At 38.2% G+C, this 19,159-nt stretch overlaps 1 protein-coding gene across 2 annotated transcripts; it reads right to left on the reverse strand.

Annotated features, from left to right (window-relative positions):
* Positions 1–1,384: 1,384 nt before the first annotated feature.
* On the reverse strand, positions 1,385–6,716 carry LOC116725083 (sphingosine 1-phosphate receptor 3-like). Of its 2 annotated transcripts, none has more exons than XM_032570981.1 (2): positions 6,449–6,716; positions 1,385–6,130 (listed from the first exon to the last, which is right to left on the reverse strand). In XM_032570981.1, the coding sequence occupies exons 1-2, from the start codon at positions 6,492–6,494 to the stop codon at positions 4,992–4,994; spliced, it is 1,185 nt and encodes a 394-aa protein (XP_032426872.1). In that variant the 5' UTR covers positions 6,495–6,716; the 3' UTR covers positions 1,385–4,991. The 2 variants fall into 2 exon arrangements, with proteins under 2 accessions (XP_032426872.1, XP_032426871.1); XM_032570980.1 differs by having other exon boundaries at positions 6,374–6,715.
* Positions 6,717–19,159: the final 12,443 nt, after the last annotated feature.

Below are 19,159 nucleotides of genomic sequence, written 5' to 3' on the forward strand. Positions count from 1 at the left end.
GATACGCTACTGCATACTTATTTCACAGATTGTGTAAATAAATTTGAAGAGTCTTATGAATGAGCAGGGGATTTTTAATAACGGTATAAAAGTCCTTTAATGTATTTCAGGAAATGTCTTGCTTTTTCAACATTATAACATTTGTATACAACACCATGTGTGTTTTCTAACATAATTGGACATATGAATATTCAATGCAAATTTGTAGCAGTAAAGTTCTAAAATTGTAGTTATATAACACAAGTAAAGTTTTAAAGCCATTTACAAATCAATAAATGAATGAAATGAAAATGAATGAAAGATTAGATTTCTCAAAAAAATGTCTGTGTGAAATGACGCTAGTGCAATAAAAGATGCCTTTATCTTTTGCCTTTTTAAAACTTTTTTTTTCCTCAACAAAGGTCCCAGCAAATGTGGAAGATGCTGTTTATTCAACGTGTTCGACTTTTTGTTAGAAGCCAGGAAGAAAACATGAAACCTAGTCTAAAGCAGTCGAAGGAAAACTACAGTATCTATTTTGTGCTTCACTTCAACACTTTAAATCTGAGTTCCTAATTACAGCGGTTTTCCAATTTTAGCTTCTTTAAATTCACAAGCCTTTATAATTGTAAATGTCTGCCAAGTGAAATGGAATAATGTTAATGTAGGGGAATAACTTTAAAACCCCATCTTTTGCTTGACTAACAGTATGCTGAACATACAGTATATCATGCTCTGATGCAAACTGCACGATAGACTAGTTGGTACCACTGTTGCCTTGCAGCAAGAAAGTCCTGGGATTGAAACCTGACCTGGGTTTTTTCTGCATGGAGTTTGGATCTTCTCTCCATCCATCTGTGGGCCCCCCTTCTGTGTACCCTGGTTTCCACTCGAAATCAATCAGCAAAAATGTCTAAAGAAAGACTTTTTTTTTTTACAAATATGTTTTAAAAACCCTAAAGACAGATGATATGCAATTTTTGTAAATATGAGAATACATCTTTGATAAAAATCTAAAGTAATTTCACCCGAACTTGATGTGCTGCATACTTCAGGCTGTATCAAGTGTGGTTGGCTCACTTAGTGTGGTTTCTTACACATCATGATTTTCTTATAAAAGGAACACAATGACCACAACTCTCAGTGCCTCTTTTTATCCTTTTGTACATAGAAACAACAAAAAAGAACATAATTTAAAATATGTGTGAGCTTCAGTTTAGTCAAAGTAAGTGGAACTTTGCACATAAGGTGATGATAAAAATGTTTTTGAATTTTTTTAGTTTGCTTTAATTTGGATTTGCAGAATATATAGACATTTTCAATAATGTTTGCACATTTTAAATATATCGGTTTGTATGGTTCTGTCATCGTTATTCGAAATGGCTTTTGGCAGTAAAACAGTGAATGTGTGTAATTTTTTATTCAGTGCTGCCTCCTCTGATTGCAGCTTTCTCATCCCTGTTAAATTTAAAACTTAACATATCTTGTTCTCTCAAAGACCTATAAAAATGAACAGAAGCACAATCGGCACAGGTGAATAACACAGTGTAATAAATATATTTTTTAATTTGAGTAAACAATACAGTAAATACAAATAAACATGCTGTAAGAAAAACCAAAGAGCTAAATCTTCACAATTATCCTTTTTCAGCTCTATAGCAAAAAAGTCATGTCTGTACACTAATGTCTTGTTTAAGTCTGTCCTTTTTTCAATTATTTCTTCAAGGTGACAGTGAATTTGAAAACAATGTACAAAATTCAGGTGTCAAAAAAATGTAAAAATAATATTTGAAAATTAATACCTAGTCACAATATTATTTGTTTCTGTTTCGGTAGAACAGTGCTGCCGTTTAGGTTGAAAGGTTTGCAAGACGGAAAGGTGTCAGATTACCTACATTGGTTGGTCTACGTTTTGCGTTCACATTTTACCTGTTTACATGTTCAAAATTATCAATGCTGACCCCTGTAGATATTTGAAAAATTGGTTACTTTCACTAAACTGAATTTATTTAGCCCTTTTCTAAGCATAATGACTGCTCAAAAGATATTACACTAGAGCCAAATTCAACTAGTAGTACTCACTAGGCGCACACGTTCAAACACCGATAAGTAGATTGTGAGGCATCCAGCAGAATGAAGTACCTTGCCTAAAAGCACATCAGCATGCAGCAGAAAGACACTGGAATCAAACCCACAACTTTCAAACGGCAAAATGACTATTCTACTCACTGATCCACAGTTACCCCAAAATAACTTTTATTCTTTTTGATTAAGTAGATTAATAGATGACTGGCAGGATTTGGTATTGCGAAAAGAACCTGGTCATTTCTTCTAAGTGTAACATGCATACGAAACAGTCACTTTGGTAGATTTCTCCACTCACTCTAAACACTGAGCGCTATTTCAACATAATAAACTTCATTTCCGGTGTAACGTCTTGAACATGAGTAGTGAAAATAAACAGCAATGCACATTTTCTCGTCTCTTGACAAGTTACAAGTTGAGGTAAAACATTCATTGAAAAAAAAAAAAAGACAGGAATGATTTTTATAGTTTGAGCTTTTGCATTTAAGATTGTTGACAGATCAGAATAAAAACGTTTGACATTAGATACAGAAAGAGTTGCACTGATGTATTTGCACTGAAAATTATTCAACCCACAGTTAGGTGTACATTTTTCACATGTTTGCAATAAACAAATGACTCAAAAACAGTTAAGGCAGCTAAATAAAATTAATATTAAAAAGACTTCATTTTGCGACAGACTGGCGACCTGTCCAGGGTGTACCACGCCTCTCGCCCAAACGTTCGCTGGAGATAGGCACCAGCACTCTTCCTGACCCCACTAGGGACAAGCGTGTAAGAAAATGGTTGGATGGATGGAAGACTCAATTTGTTTGTGTCACGCTCGATGACAACCAATTCTGATTAAACACTTAGTGCTACTTTTAAGAACTATTGCTGCCTCAAAACTTCTCAAACCTTTAGGTAGAGGTTTTCAGTAGGGCATATATTTACAAATCAGGTATGGTCTCCGGCATGGAACCCAATGGCTGCATTAGTAGCATCAGGTGTGCTTGGCATGGAGTACCTCAGATACCTGGACTGTGGACAGGAATGTTTGATTTTATGTTAAAGATGTGGATCATTTAAAACAATTGTCACCAAAGTTCAATGAAGCAATCATTGTCTTGTCCAAGCAAGAAAGTGACACAACACATAGCAAATGTTCTGAATGTTCAAAGTGATAAGATTAGAAGGCTATTTTGTGATTTCAATGTTAAATGAACAATGGCTGAGATTCTTGAGGCAGTTGGCCCACAAAAGCCCTCAACTGACTGTACAAGACCTCCAGCAAAACATGTTGGCAGCAGCAGCTGAGGTTACTAGCCCTTACTAGTTTCCACAGTAAGGGCTTCATGTCTCAACTTCAAGACATATCCCATTACTGACACAAAAGTACAAGAAAAGTTCGATCCAACTTGCTCACAACTGTGTAACTAGGCCAAAGAGGTTTTGTCATCTAGTTCTAAGGAGCAATGAATCAAACCTAGACTATGGAACAGTGGTTTATAAGAGGAAGGAAAAATGAAGTATTGACTAAAAAAACTCCACGCCTGCCGGAAAGAAGCATGCTGGTGGCTCTGTTGAGGCTTTAGACGTCCTTTGCTTCCTTTGGCACCGGAAAGGAAGTAAAGATGGATTCAGTCAAGTCCCTACTATTTATTAAAGAGACCTGACGGAAAGAAAAGACTTAGAGACTTGCTGCCATTTAAGGTGTTATTTGGAGGTAACATTTATAAAATGTGTTCTGTTGAGCTATTTTAATTGATTTTGTTTGCTTTGTTTACCAACAACTAATTTGTTGTGGAAATCTAATAATTTCAAGTGCAAATGTCAAAACTCCTTATTTTTCAATTCTTTGAAATGGAGAATTGATAACGTTTCATTTCCACACAATCACTTCAACTTTGATCTGAGAACTGCACAGAGAAAACAGAGAACAGGGAAAATTAACGCTCTCAGAAAATATATGCACTTGTCACTGGTCTGCCATCAGTGACTCCAGATTTAATTTTTTTTTTAGATTTTATTTTGAGTTTGGAAGATGATATATTGAACCACATAAATAGGCTAAAATATTTTTGCATACTCCTTTTTTTTGCATGCAGCATCCACATTTTTCTTAAATACTTGATTTGCCAGCTTTACATTTTTACACAAGCTCTAACTTCCACCATGAGAACAATCAAGAACTGCATTTGCAGCAGTACTACACCTGATCAGCAGAGGGAGCCCTGGTATCATTATAATAGCGTCCTCATTCGTCATTATGCAGAATAGGTGAAACAGATGCAGTTTCTTGTGTTCTTTATCAATCAGGAATCTACAATCAAGGTACTGGTAAATATATATATATATATATATGTATATATATATAAATGCATAACACATACATCCATAAATACAGTTAGCTGTTTTATTCCTACAATCATGCTTCAGTTTGTTGTGGAACTCTAATTGCACTTTCTAAGATATGTTGCAAAATGGAGGCACAATTTATTCAGATGTTACAATACTGATCACTAAAATCTTATCTAGTAATGAGCTGCCCTGTTCTCTGGAAATGCACTGTTAATAATATTGGTCTTTCTTTATATTTTAAACAGTTGCCTGTAATTTTAATGATCCCATTTGAACACATTCGGTTTCTTTCAGGACTTGACAAGGAGGTAAAACTTGCCAGCACAGTTAGTGAATGTAACAGCATTCAATTATTGAGACCAGCACAGTTACTGAATGTTATTCCATTCAGTAACTGTGCTGGTCTCAATTACAGATGCTTAAGATATGTAAACATTAGTCACCAAACTGAAACTTCTGTGCAGGAGCAACTGTATAGTCCAATCTTCATATTGGATTTGCTTCATGTTAAACTGACTTCATTTCTCAAGCATCTTTCCACATTTTGATTGATTTCTGGAACTCTTCTCTCAGTTTTCCCCACCACTCTAAACACCCTCCTGAGCATCCTCTCTATTCGTTCCAGTGTCCGTCTCCTGGCCCATCTGCTGGTTCTGGTTGTTCTGACTGCTCCATGATTTGCTCCTGCTCCGGCTGGGCTCAAGGGACTGTCTGTTCCCACTGCCACTCACCGACACCTTCATCTTGTAGCAAACGCCACAAACCAGAGCCAGGAAGGCCCGTCTCATCTCGCGACTGGCCAGAGTGTAGATGACTGGGTTCATGGCCGAGTTGAGCACAGCCAGTGCTATAAACCAGTCAGCCTCGTAGAGGATTGGAAAGTGCTGCTCAGACGCCACATCCACCAGGAGCAGGATGAAGAGGGGTGTCCAGCAGGCGATGAAGACTCCGACTACAATAATGACGGTGCGCAGAAGGGACATAGCGTGCTCAGAGTTGCTGTGCTTACTCACCTTTCGGCTGCTGGATTTTACCAGGATGTAGATGCGAGCATAAAGGACTGACATGGCTAAAAGCAGGGTTATGAAAACTGTGATGCAGAAAGCTACATATTTCTTGCTGTAAAGAGACAGGACTATGGAACAGTCTTGGAGTTTGCCAATGCAGTTCCAACCCAAGATGGGTAAAGCTCCCAGGATCACAGCAATCAGCCAGCAGGTCCCTATAAGCAGAAACACTCTGTAGTTCTTGTTGGCATCATAAGGTCTCATTTTGATCATAGTCAGGTGTCTCTCTATGGCGATGGCCAAAAGACTGAAGATGGAGGCACTGAGTGCTACAAATGTGCTGCCCTCTCTAATAAACCACAGAGTCGGTGAGAGATCAAACGTCTTATCCCCAGAGAGGAGCAAGTTGACCATGTAGGAGACTCCAGCCAGCAGGTCACACAGTGCCAGGTTCCCAATGAAGAAGTACATCCGGTTGTGGAACCTGTGGTTCCTCCATATGGCCACCAGGACGGTGAGGTTCTCCACAACGATGAAGCTGCAAATGATGAGGAAGACAATGATTTTGATATCCAAAGTTCCAGAGTTTGTGTCAGAGCTCAGCAGCCGGTGGTCCAGCTTTCCAGTGTGGTTGTAGTGAAGGAGTATGACATTCATCTTCAAATCACCACGGTTGCTGTCACTGAAGGTCATTGCAGAGAAGAGTCTGGTGTCTTCAGCTGCAGCAGAAAAAATAATGTTATTTCAGAAATCACATCAGCCATAAACGTTCGTTTTCACAGTAATAAAGTTGAGCTGGATTTTGCTCTGTGACTCATTACCAGGACAAACAGTTGTCCTGGTAATGAGGGAGTTTACAACAACAACAATAGTAAAAGAAAGTTAATAGGAATTCAGCTACTTTTTCAATCCTTCAACATAAACTTGAGATAAAGCTCCAAAATTCTTTAAATCTGACATACCTGACTTCCCATGCAACGCACTTTTAAATCTTTTCAGTCGCACTTCTCGTTCATGGCAGCCTGGAGGCAACTCACCGTTGGACGCCCGGACCTCGTAATTAGTTGAAAGTAAAACGAGCATCGAAGGACGAACATTTCATGGCTGTGAAAACGGAGAGGCTGCGTCTTTCCTCCATTCTCCGTTGATTTTTTTTCTCGTCTTCACTCCGTCATGAAGGAGAGAGCAGCTCCTCATCTCTCCCACCGAGCTCTGAAAACTCCCGAGAAGTCGGCGGTGGGCTGGAAGTCCCTTTCAGCCCTCCCTCCCTGCCTCTCTCCATCAACTCAGACACAGAAAGCCTTTCTGTGGAGTAGCTGCACACTTCTCCAGGCTTATGAGCACCAGGAGGTACGTTAACTTTAACGTGTTGTAATTCGCAGCGTTTTCCTGCTCCAACTTTTACCTCTCGTGCAAAGCGCCCAAACACCAACAGGTGAACGTTTAACAGCTTGAGAAAATCCCCACCCTAGTGAAAAAAATAAAATACTTTAGTATATTTCAGATATGTGTAAGTAAATTTTAAGTATAAGTATTAAGTGTACTACCTCTAAATATATACGAAGTATGCTAAAAATATGCTTGACATTATGACTTTAAACACACTTAAATATAATTGCACCAAAGTACATTTTTAAGAAATATGTTAAATAAAAGTATAGTGAACAAAATATTTATTTGCCCAAGTGTAAATATACACTTGCTCAATATTTAAAAGATAATTTGTGTATACTTTAAAATATATGCTCAAAATAGAATTTTTTTAAATTCACTTAAAATTCACTTAACGCTTACTTTAAATTTTTCAATTTCAGTATGTTTTAAATTACATCTCTGTGTATATTTTAGGCTAATAAAGTCTGCCTTTTTAGGTGCCTTAATAATCTTTTACTATTTTTATTAAAATTGCAAAGAATTAAAAAAAAAATCCTTATAGTGGAACTTGATGTAATGTTGTTTAACAAAGTAAATAATGTGTTCATGCCTCAAAATATTAAACACGGACACTTTAGTCTTCAGTTTTACATCTCCCCGAATATGATCTGTTGTTTTCAGTTTTTTAACTAAAACACGGAAGCTGTCTTTACCCAATCCATTTTCAGATGATTGAAGATCTGTTGGTGACCGGCATTAGCTCCAGTTCACACTCCAGACCAGATGGTGGCGGTATTGCACACTTTACACAGAAAAGCGCCATAAAATGAAAAACAGCCAAAACGGTGAAGCTAACGGACGCTCTTCAGATTCGCAATTTTTACTGCCATAATATTGAATTGAAAGTAGAGAGGGCCTTGATAATAGTAAGTAGTCTTGGTAAATTCAAGCTGGTGACGTCCTAGTCCGAGTTAGACGACACAACTGGACAAGAACTGGATGGAAATGAAATGTGGGTCACGAAAGGAGCCCGAAGGCCGTGTTGCTAGCTGGTGGTAAGTTTGCTTCAAAATGCTAATTATCTTCGTTTAATTATAAACAGTGCATAAATATTATTTTATCAATTTTATTGTGACTTTTATGATTATTACTATAACAATCATTCAGCTTCATGTTATAACTGCATGGAGGCTCTGTTTCTTCCGACTTAATAATATACGTTTCTTTATAAACTTGTTTTAATTAAGCTCAGTATGTCAAAGAGACTTTGATATTGTGAGGCTGTTGTTATAACTCCTTCATCATTGTTTTTATCTTCAACATATTTTTGCAGTTTAAGCAAATTAAGATGAAAGAGGAGTCATGTCTAACAAATCAATTAATCATTCTGCCTTTCTACTACCGCAGATACTAACAATATTTGCCTATACTTGAAACAATATATAGTTTAAAATATGAAAAAATATTGTACGTGCGTCACCTTTTTGATTGGCAATGATAACCACATGCAGAAACCAGCAAACATGGCTGCTACAAGATATTACTAAGGAGGGATCAGTTATGTGTGCATACTCATATATAATTTTAGATAGATGCATAGAAAAATGTTATTGTTGGACAATTGCCATGCAGCATAAGGGTCAGGAGTTTGAATTCTGTCATGGGGTCTTTTTGCATGGAATTTGCAGGTTCTCTCCATTCATAGGCTCTCTCTGGGTACTCCCACTTCCTTCTATTGTCCAAAAAGGGTCTGTGCGTGTGTGTGTATGAATTGTGTTCGTCATAGCCTGTGACTGAGTGGCAACTTATCCTGGGTGTATAGGCTTCAATACACACTTATCCATGCAGAGTCACCCTCCCAACACCTCCGTGACTCTGCATGAATAAATGTGTATTGAAAATAAATGGATGATTCCTGGAATCAGTTTTCCTTGAAAATTATATTTATATTTAGATTAGTAAAAGTTCAAACTAAACGATCAGTCTCTGCAGACGTTGGGCAGAGATGAGCAGTTCTAGACCCTCAAGAACTAGATAAGTACATTATACACTGATGAGTACATTTGTTTCCAATTCTGTAGGCTACAGGTTATTTACCATATTTAAAAAATAACTGGTTCTGGTAATGTGTCACTGGTTCTTAATGGTCGAAAATTATTCAAAACATTTGATCGAATTGACACAGGAATCATTTATCAGACACAAAATTAGTGGCCTTCCATTGTTGCCTCAGTCCCTGGATAATCATTGAATGAGGTAGTTTAGATTAATTGAGATGTTTTGTTTTTTTTAACCTAACTTGATAAATTTGCATAAATTAAAGAATAGATGTATATGAAGTTTTCAGAGTGAAATTAAGAAACTTTTATAAAAGGTGTTGAAGGAGATGTACATGTTGACACCCATCAGTGATGTAGGATTGCTGGTCAGGGAAGGGTAATAAAAAAATAAGAAAATTACAAATCAGACTAAACTAGTGTAACCAAAATAATTTAATGTTGATTAAATTGTTTTTGGGGGGTGGTGGCAAGAAGTCACAATCTGGAGTTCTTTCTTGTTTCAAATTTAGATTAGAAATATAAAAAAACTGCCTTTGACTAAGGTCCATCATGCAAAGATGCATGAAAAAACTTAAATCCTATTGATGCAGACTATGTTTTTAAGATCTCATTATAGCTTGGAGTGCTATATAGCATATAGTGCTAACATTTTATTATTAGTACTGTAAAATGGATAACAAATGTACCTATAGAAAAGTGAATTCATTCTAAAAACTTTATTCAAGTTTCTGATCTCTGTTTTTCCCAAAGTGGGGGTCCCATATTTTGAGTGTATAGATTTCATCTGCACGACTTGCTAGCAGAAGCACTCTGATTTTTTTTTTATCATGATTTTCACATTTTCATACCTGTGTTTGTATTTGCTGAGGCAACAATGCAAAAGATTGCATGCAGGTTATTGTAGGTCAAGATGGCTGAAACAGTCCTTTGTTCTGACTCTTCTTTTGTGACCTCATCTCCAGGAAGGATGGGCAGGGCTGGCAGTAACAAGATGATGATCCTTTAAACCAAATGTGATAGAGTGGAATCTACAATCTGTAGAAGTATTAAGGCTTTTCTAACTAGTCAGCATTAAACAGTCCGAGTCAAGCTAAAACAATTTACATCCAAAGTAAAAATAAAAAGGAAAGAAAAAACCCCTGCTTTTTCCTTGTATAGGGCTGCACTGTGAGATAATTTTCTCCATACTAAGCACATGCTGTACTGTCTCACAGACCAAATCTCTAAATAGTGGATACCTTCCAGTGTCTGTGGTTATTAACCCACAGGAATGTTTAGTGTGGTTGAACAAACAGCTGCAGTCTGGCAACAGTCCATTTTGCATTGTTATAGTCACAATTCTCAGTCATTTCCTGCTGGTCACACTGTGCCAGAATCAATGGGAAAATTTCAGTGAAAAAAGCCAAACAGCATTTCCGGACCCACAGCGAATCTGGGACCAATCACGGAGTGGGTCCACGTAAAGGCTGCTGGATTAACAGACTGGGAACATGGTTGGAAAATCCTTGGTTTTTATGTTTTTTTTTGTTTTTTTTCCCCAGCAAACTGCAGTGATGTGGGGCTCACATCTGCATTTACATAAACTTTCAGCCAAATCTGAAACCATCAGCAAGTACTAACCCATAATATGTGGTCAGAGTGAGTCTTATGTGTATTCATAGAGTGCTGGAGAAGAGAATGGGGTGGAGGGTTTTCACTTTGGCAGGACCACCCTTGCTAAAACCTTTCTTTTCCAGTATAATTCTGTCTTTTCTTGGTCTTTGTCTTCAGGAGACTAGTGTAATTCTTGTTGCTGCCATTTTTTAGAATGAGTTTTTCTAAAACATCCTCAAATGATGAGTGCACCATATGTGTGACTTCCTGCCATCACGTTGCTATATTATTAAAGCATGGCCTACAAGCTGAAGCCCCTCATTTTCACATACGCTGGTATATAACCTTCCCTACCTTTGAGTGACTGTGCCTCATGGATGGCAAACCTACCACAGAGAGAAAGTGTTCCTGGCTACGACACAACCAGTCTTTGAAATTTGATAGTTTTATGTGATTCTGTTTGGACATATTCCTCAAAATATTTGCATATTTTATTGGCATGAACCACCAGGAGACACTCCATGTTCATGGTTGTACATGGACTTTAAACGAGTTAAATGTTGCATCTCCTCAGCTATTCAATATTTTCATGTACATTGCTCTACAATGTATTTTATTGGGATTTTGTTTTATAGAACAACACAATATAAATTTGAAATAGAATAAAAAGGATGCATAGTCAATTTTGAGAAATAAATATCAGAAAAGTGTATCATGAATTTGTATTCACCTGCCCCAAATGCATTACTTCGCAGATTAAGCCGGCAATTGCAGTTGTAGGCCTAAACACAGAAATGGTACACTCTTCTTCTCCGCAAAAGTGCTAAGGCTCAGTCAGATTAGGTGGAGAGTGTCTCTGTACATCATATTTCAAGTATTGACACATTTTCAAATGGATTTAGGTGTGAGTGTTGACTGGGCAATGCTACTACACGAATATGCTTTGATCTAAACCATTCCATTGTCCCTGTGGCTATATGCTGGGATTATGCTCTTTCTGGAAGGTGAACATCCACCCTCAGTCTAGATTATTTCAGCATTTCCCAGCTTTCTTCCATTATTGCCCTATATTAAGCTCCAACTAGCTATTCTTCTACTCTGACCAGGTTCTCTTCGCAGTGGGTTGCCAGTTCGAACTCCTCCTTCGTCTATCTCAGTCATTGTGTTCTTGACAATAACAGTGCTTCATGAGATGTATAAAATGTGTGTCAGAGTAAAGGAAGCTATGATGCTCTGATTCTTTACAAGTTTTTTCTATGATATTACCATATAATCATGCATTATAATAATCAATCAAAAATACATCTACAGCAGTCAAGTCACTTTAGCATTAGTATTAGCATGCATGAATATGCTGCTTAGATGTACAGTAAATGTTAAGCATTTAACCAACTACTGTTGACTCATGACTTTGAGATCAAGATATGCATTATTAATCTTAATGCTTCATGAAGGCAAAGCACCTTTAAGTATTTTACTAGCATTCATAATTGATTATAAGGAAGTCAGTGTGACAGCTGGCACTGTACTCTTTGATTTAAACTGCAAATCCAATGGCTAAATGAGAACATGAATGTTAGAATAAATGTTAAGAGTGCAGAGCTGGAGTACTAAAGGTGTATTTGTAGTTACCTCTTTTTTTCCCAGGATGTGCTTTCAACCCTCCATTAGTGCACAAGAGCTTGGGTCAGGTCCGTGGGCAGTGGGCACATCCATGTGCAATTACATGTAAATGCTGCCTCTAATTTCATGCTTGCCATTTTGGGGCTAAAACACACCCTTGTGAGTCTGGGCTTCGAACCCAAAGCGGACCGTCCCCCTCCTAGCCTGCGGCTTTGTGGCGGCAGTATTTCCAGGCACAGCCTTTGGTCTCTTGCATGCAGCTGAGCAGAACAAAGCCTCAGAGATGTTTCTGCATGGGGTATAAATTCAGCTGTGGCACAGTTTAGTCTGAGACTGGCCAACTACAGAGGGCCACACAAACAGAAATAGGCTTGCTGTCTCCTTTCAAATCCGTGACTGTTTTTACCTTTAGCCCTATAAACTACGTTGCAGTGAATTTTTTTACTTTTTTTTTTCTATCTGAGAGATTAACCCAAGGTTACTTTCTCTAACTGTCTCTCTGACTGTGGTAATACTCCTTTGCTGGATACTTTTCAACAGAAAAGCCAGTGTCAAACTAGCCAGTATTATCTTACAATAATATATTTAATGGACTGAGGTTTGATGATGCTGAACATGGAGAAAACTGAAGCCACTATTTTCTGGAGCACACTCATTGTGAAAGCTGCTATAAAAATTATATGTTTCCGAGCCAAGGTCTCTGCATGCTCATCTGGTTGAGTCCTTGTAATATTTTGCCAACTTCCATGGAAATACATGAAGAGGAAAAAAAATAACAGAAACACTGTGTAATGTAATATGACCCAATGCAATGCCACCCAAAATATAGTCATAGTGGAAGTTTTGCAGCATGGATCAGGTATATTTAATGGAGGGAAGTGTATATGGTGCCTGCATGGTGGTTAAGTAAATCTTAAGCGTAATGCTTATGTAAAGCGAGAAGTTTCATTCTCCAGGCAACCTCTAAACAAAATGTACTTGTTCAGTCTGGTCAAAATGGAACTTTTACACTGTGTGTCTCAGTCTGTCCATCACTGATTGGTTTCTTATTTTTTAGCTCTTAAGATTTATTTGATAAGTGCACTGTTTAGTGTGAAGCTGCAAATCATCTTTCCTCTCATGAGTGATATAAATGTGATATACGTGGTATACGTTATGTCCAGAAGTTGCCTTTCAAACCTTAGCAGATGAATGAGAATATATATAGGAACCACCCGCTTATGAAAAAACATCTTTATGCTAACAACCCATCTAGCAGAATTAATTTTAAAGTTCTATTTTTTACTGATATCTAAATCGTCGTCGTTCCTCTTTCACTCTCTGAGTTACTACAGCCTTATCTTCCTTCACGGGCCCTAAGATTAGCTGCTTGTAGTTGCTGCAAACGCTAGGCCAAAACTTAGAGGATATCAAGCTTTTACTCTTGTGGCTCCCAAATATACCAATATGCTGCCTTTAAATAAAGATAGACATCTTTGCTTCTTGCTTTTTATCTTTTGCAGTAGTTATTGCAATGATAATTTATATCTCACAACAGGAACTTGCTTGTTCACCTTGCGTCAGTGTCACACATATGCTGAGACCATGTTTTGATGTGGCCCATGGTATTTATTTTACCTTAACCTTTGTTGTATACGTAAGGAATTGTTTTGCTTCTAATAAGTTGTCTTTGTGATTGCAACGCTTCATCTACATTAGGTAGTGAACGAATCTGCTTCCTGTCCTTTGTGTTGAGTGCACTGGCCTTTCAGACAGTTAATGCGAGGGTACAGCAAGGCACCATTCTTCACAAACTGAACAGAGCATCTCTCTCCAATCCATTAAGTCAGCGGTACTTGAAGCATGTTGCGTCAATGTTCTATAGTAATTGTTTAGCTGCTGGCTTTCCATCAAATAGCTGGCTGGTATGTTGTTAGCAAAACAAAATTTAATGATGTTGTAATACAGTGGTGTGAAAAAGTGTTTGCCCCCTTCCTCATTTCCTGTTTTTTTGCATGTTTGTCACACTTAAGTGTTTCGGAACATCAAACCAATTTAAAAAATAGTCAAGGACAACACAAGTAAACACAAAATGCAATTTGTAAATGAAGGTGTTTAGTATTAAAGGAGAAAAAAAATCCAAACCATCATGACCCTGTGTGAAAAAGTGATTGCCCCCTCGTTAAAATAGATTATAACTGTGGTTTTTAACACCCGAGTTCAATTTCTCTAGCCACACCCAGGCCTGATTGTTGCCACCCCTGTTTTCAATCAAGACATTACTTAAATAAGAGCTGCCTGACACCGTAAAGTCCACCAAAAGATCCTTAAAAGCTACACATCATGCCGAGATTCAAAGAAATTCAGGAACAATTGAGAAAGACAGTAATTAAGATCTATCAGTCTGGAAAGGGTTATAAAGCCATTTCCAAAGCTTTGGGAATCCAGCGAACCACAGTGAGAGCCATTATCCACAAATGGCGAAGACATGGAACAGTGGTGAACCTTCCCAGGAGTGGCCGGCCGCCCAAAATCACCCCAAGAGCGCAGGGACGACTCATCCAAGAGGTCACAAAAGACCCCACAACAACGTCCAAAGAACTGCAGGCCTCACTTGCCTCAGTTAAGGTCAGCGTCCATGCCTCCACCATCAGAAAAAGACTGGGCAAAAATGGCCTGCATGGCAGAGTTCCAAGAAGAAAACCACTGCTGAGCAAAAAAAAACATTAGAGCTCGTCTCAATTTTTCCAAAACACATCTTGATGATCCCCAAGTCTTTTGGGAAAATATTCTGTGGACCGATGAGACAAAAGTGGAACTCTTTGGAAGGTGTGTGTCCCATTATGTCTGGCGTAAAAGGAACACTGCATTTCAGAAAAAGAACATTATACCAACAGTAAAATATGGTGGTGGTAGTGTGATGGTCTGGGGCTGTTTTGCTGCGTCAGGACCTGGAAGACTTGCTGTGATAAATGGAACTATGAATTCTGCTGTCTACCAAAGGATCCTGAAGGAGAATGTCCGACCATCTGTTCGTGAACTCAAGCTGAAACGAACTTGGGTTCTGCAGCAGGACAATGATCCTAAACACACCAGCAAGTCCACCACTGAATGGCTGAAGAAAAACAAAATGAAGACTTTGGAGTGGCCTAGCCAAAGTTCTGACCTGAATCCTATTGAGATGTTGTGGTATGACCTTAAAAAGGCTGTTCATGCTCGAAAACCCTGTAATGTAACTGAATTAGAACAATTCTGCACAGATGAGTGGGCCAAAATTCCTCCAGAACGCTGTAAAAGACTCATTGCAAGTTATCGCAAACGCTTGGTTGCAGTTGTTGCTGCTAAAGGTGGCCCAACCAGTTATTAGGTGTAGGGGGCAATCACTTTTTCACACAGGGCCATGATGGTTTGGATTTTTTTCTCCTTTAATACTAAACACCTTCATTTACAAATTGCATTTTGTGTTTACTTGTGTTGTCCTTGACTATTTTTTAAATTGGTTTGATGTTCCGAAACACTTAAGTGTGACAAACATGCAGAAAAACAGGAAATGAGGAAGGGGGGAAACACTTTTTCACACCACTGTATGTGTAAAGTTTCAATCTTGTTTCTTATGTTTTGGTCTGAACTTGAGATTGCATTTGTCCCACCGCTGAATTGAACTTGAACTTCTTCTTCCAAATTATCTTAAAATCTGATCCAAATTTAGCCAAATTTAGCTTAGAATACATTCACCTTAAAAAAAACAGAAATGGTTCTTCATTTCACTTAGCCCAGCTTTTAAAAATGTAACCATACCTCTTAGCCAACAATTAAGTGTTTGTATCCTTTCACTGCAAGTAAGAAAGCACAGAGGAGCACATTTCAATTGTATGTGCATCTCAAATGCTTTTTGAGTCAATGTTTCTACCATCTGAACTGTTTATTCCCTTATTAATTCCTTCTAACTCAAGTGCTATAACCCAAATAGCAAATTTAAAATCATTTCAATCTGAAATGTTCCACTAAAAGCCTCAGGCAGCATCTTCATGTTGCTTTCTGTACAAGGCAGACAGGATTAAGTTTCCATAATCAGATTATCCAGGAAAAGTGCTCTGTTGGGTCAGTAATCTGCATCTCCACTTGGATCCTCCAGCCAACTAAATTTGCAAAGCCAAGCAGGACTTCTTTGCCATATCATGCAATATTTTTATTGACATTATCACCTGTCTAAGTCTCTAATTTGTGAAGCAAAGACTCCAAATAAAACACTATTCAGTGCAACATTAACATGTATATATTTTTTTCTTTTTAAGATGATTTTCAAATAGTGTGCTTCCTGTTGATGAAATCAATAAAAAGGCTCCATGGTAAGCTATAAAACTTCCTGAGATGCATTGTCAATGCACAGGAAACCATTAAAACATGATTAAATGTCTGTGTAGGCCTGAAGTGTACAACAAAAAGCTGTTCTATAAGCAGGTGATGGGTGCATGTATCTTAGGTATTCACAGAGATTTATTTGACTTGTTGTTGCGCAACACCCCCCCCCTCCTTTCTGTCTCTACTGTCTCACTCTCTGCTTCCTCTTCTGAGAGGGGAGATGTGCTACCAGCTCTCCTAACGGGTTAATTGAGTTTCCTAAATCTGCCGGGATTTACCCTGTCCAGGACTGAAGTAAACTCTGTTTAAGCTGGTTTCGAGAAACGATTCGCCTGGTTTTCTGACGGCCTACATCCAGGTGTCCCACCCTTCTTCCCCCTGTGAATTAGCCAGACTGAGCAGCCTACAGCCAACTAGTTTCACAGAGCACACCTGTTAACGGTCGCTCGTTCTCTATTTTACAACTTGCATTTGTTATTGAACCAGGTAGGTTTTAGTGACTCGGGCGAGTCCCAAGGATGACGTTTTAAATTTGGGCTACCAGCAACCTAAAAACATTTTAAACTTTTTCCTCTCCAGAATCAAACATCACAGCTATTTTACAACCATCAAAGAACTTTAAGGTGACTCATTAACTGAATGTCCATAACATCTTTTAGATTTTCTTTATGCTAAATATTTTATTAGTAAGGCATTTTTGCAAGGGTCAGTACAGCTTAATTCAGTAGCAGAAATAATCAAATAAGTAAAATCAATCATCTAGTCTATCTTTCCCTACTGCTGACTGAGAACTAAAAAAGGGAACCTTTGAGAGAGACGGACGGAGTTTGGCGTTTCGAACCCCAGACCTGGCTTGATGATGAAGAAGGTGCTGCAGCAGGAGGAAGATGTTGATCGGCGAAGGCAGGAATCTCTGTGATGATTGAAGATGAAGAAGGTGCTGCAGCAGGAGGAAGATGTTGATCGGCGAAGGCAGGAATCTCCGCAGGTCTGATGAGCTTCTTCTCCGCATGGATGGTGAGGTCACACAGGACTTGGTGCTGGCAGGAAAAAAGGCACCAGTTCTTCTTCTTTGTCTTTGCCTTTATCTTTGTCTTCATCTTTGTCTTTGGGGTCTGAACCCAGCCGATGAGAGAAGTGCGATTTGAAGCCACAAGTTGTGGGCCAGACGGGTTGGTCCTCATGGCAGGACAGTCTTCGGCTCCGTGGCCCCGGCTCTTCTTCAGCTGCAGAGTTCTTTGTCCATCTCGATCTTGGCTCGAAGCTGCCCGGAGGATCCAACAAAAGGTTCCTCTTTTGCACTCACCTTTTATAGGGTTTCTTTGGCTAGCACTGTTGCTGGGCTTGTTTCATTGGCTGTCTGCTTAGACAGATGATCTCATATCCATCACTGTCTTACAGACATTATGTCCTGATGTCTGTGCTAATGTCTCAGGGTTGCTCAACCTCCTATGTCCATTGCCTGCACAACCTTTTACCTAAATAAGGCGTTGATCATCTCTGCTCTCCTGTTAGTTCCCCTTTTTCCCTTCCTTTCACCTTTCACCTACCATCTACCTCCAACATATCAGTGATGTTTAATTGCAGTTACACCTTTTACACCATTTCAAGTTCAATGTCAAAATCACATTTATATCACATTTATTTTCTTTAGCTTCTCTGATCTAGCATTCATTTATAATTTTATAACCATAACTTATATCACATTTATTTTCTTCAGCTTCTCTGATTTATCATTCATTTATGATTTTATAACCATAACTTATTAATTATCCTTATTATAATCCTAATGTGAGTTATTACAGATGTTTTCTGAAAAGAAACCAAGAATAATCCATGATTCTAATTATTTGATACCCACGTTTACAGTTACTTGTTTTTCTTATAAGTGTTCCCACAAATGTAAGTGTAAGTATGATTACAAGTAAACCAATATTAATATAAGTGTTTTACCTTGAATCTTATCCAATTACTAATAATGTTTAGATTTCATTCTGTAAAACTTTCATGTTTTAAACTAAGGAATAGTCTCAGCTATTTTTATAAATCTACAGGCTGGAAACTTCCTCTTTTTCCAGGAAACCTGCTTTTCCTGTTTAATGACTCTTTCTGACTGACTATGATTTCTTATGATTAGATAGAAAAAAGTAGAATTAAAGCAAAGTTTGCTTTAGACAAAAACAACACACACAACCAGATTTATTTTATTGACACCTAAGTCTACTGATGGGCCTAGATGTCACTTGAGTGATTCATTTTAAAGATAACTTTATTTATTATTACTGTTAAACTTAAATCTCCAGCATGGGGAAGTGGGATGAGCTCGGATTTTCTTGACACCCCCTCCACGAGGTCAGACCTTTCACATGCTGGGGGTCCATCACCCTCCTGCAGTTCGCTGTCCTCATCCCCTGGAAAGAGAAGATGTTCGTCCGGGATGTGAAGATGCAGATTCTTCATCCTCAGTTGTCACAGAGGGCTCAGTGTAGTCATCAAAACTCCACTTCTCTTGACAGACTTTATAAAAGCTGGAGGCATCAAGTAGAAAGAGATAAAGTTTTACTCAAAGGTGACAGTACAGCTTAAAGTAGCTTGTCTGCCCTCCCAAAAACTTGCAAAGCTATAAAACTAAATCATTTCTTTGTTTGTCAGGTGAAATATGGATTAAGATTAATACTCAGGCATACTGAACTAAACTGAGGCAATTTTTGGCCACAGTTTGGCTTCATTAGGGGAAAGTAACCGTTTATAAAATGT

The sequence above is a fragment of the Xiphophorus hellerii genome, chromosome 8, assembly GCF_003331165.1.
Source record: "Xiphophorus hellerii strain 12219 chromosome 8, Xiphophorus_hellerii-4.1, whole genome shotgun sequence".
NCBI classification, from domain to species: domain Eukaryota; kingdom Metazoa; phylum Chordata; class Actinopteri; order Cyprinodontiformes; family Poeciliidae; genus Xiphophorus; species Xiphophorus hellerii.

What these genes read in the sequence shown, in the direction of transcription:
- LOC116725083 (XM_032570980.1), bottom strand. Translation starts at nt 6,494, where the DNA reads ATGCTCGTTTTACTTTCAACTAATTACGAGGTCCGGGCGTCCAACGGT. An exon ending in TGCGTTGCATGGGAAGTCAG is followed by an intron (nt 6,131 to 6,373) that starts GTATGTCAGATT and finishes TTTCTGCTGCAG; the next exon opens with CTGAAGACACCAGACTCTTC.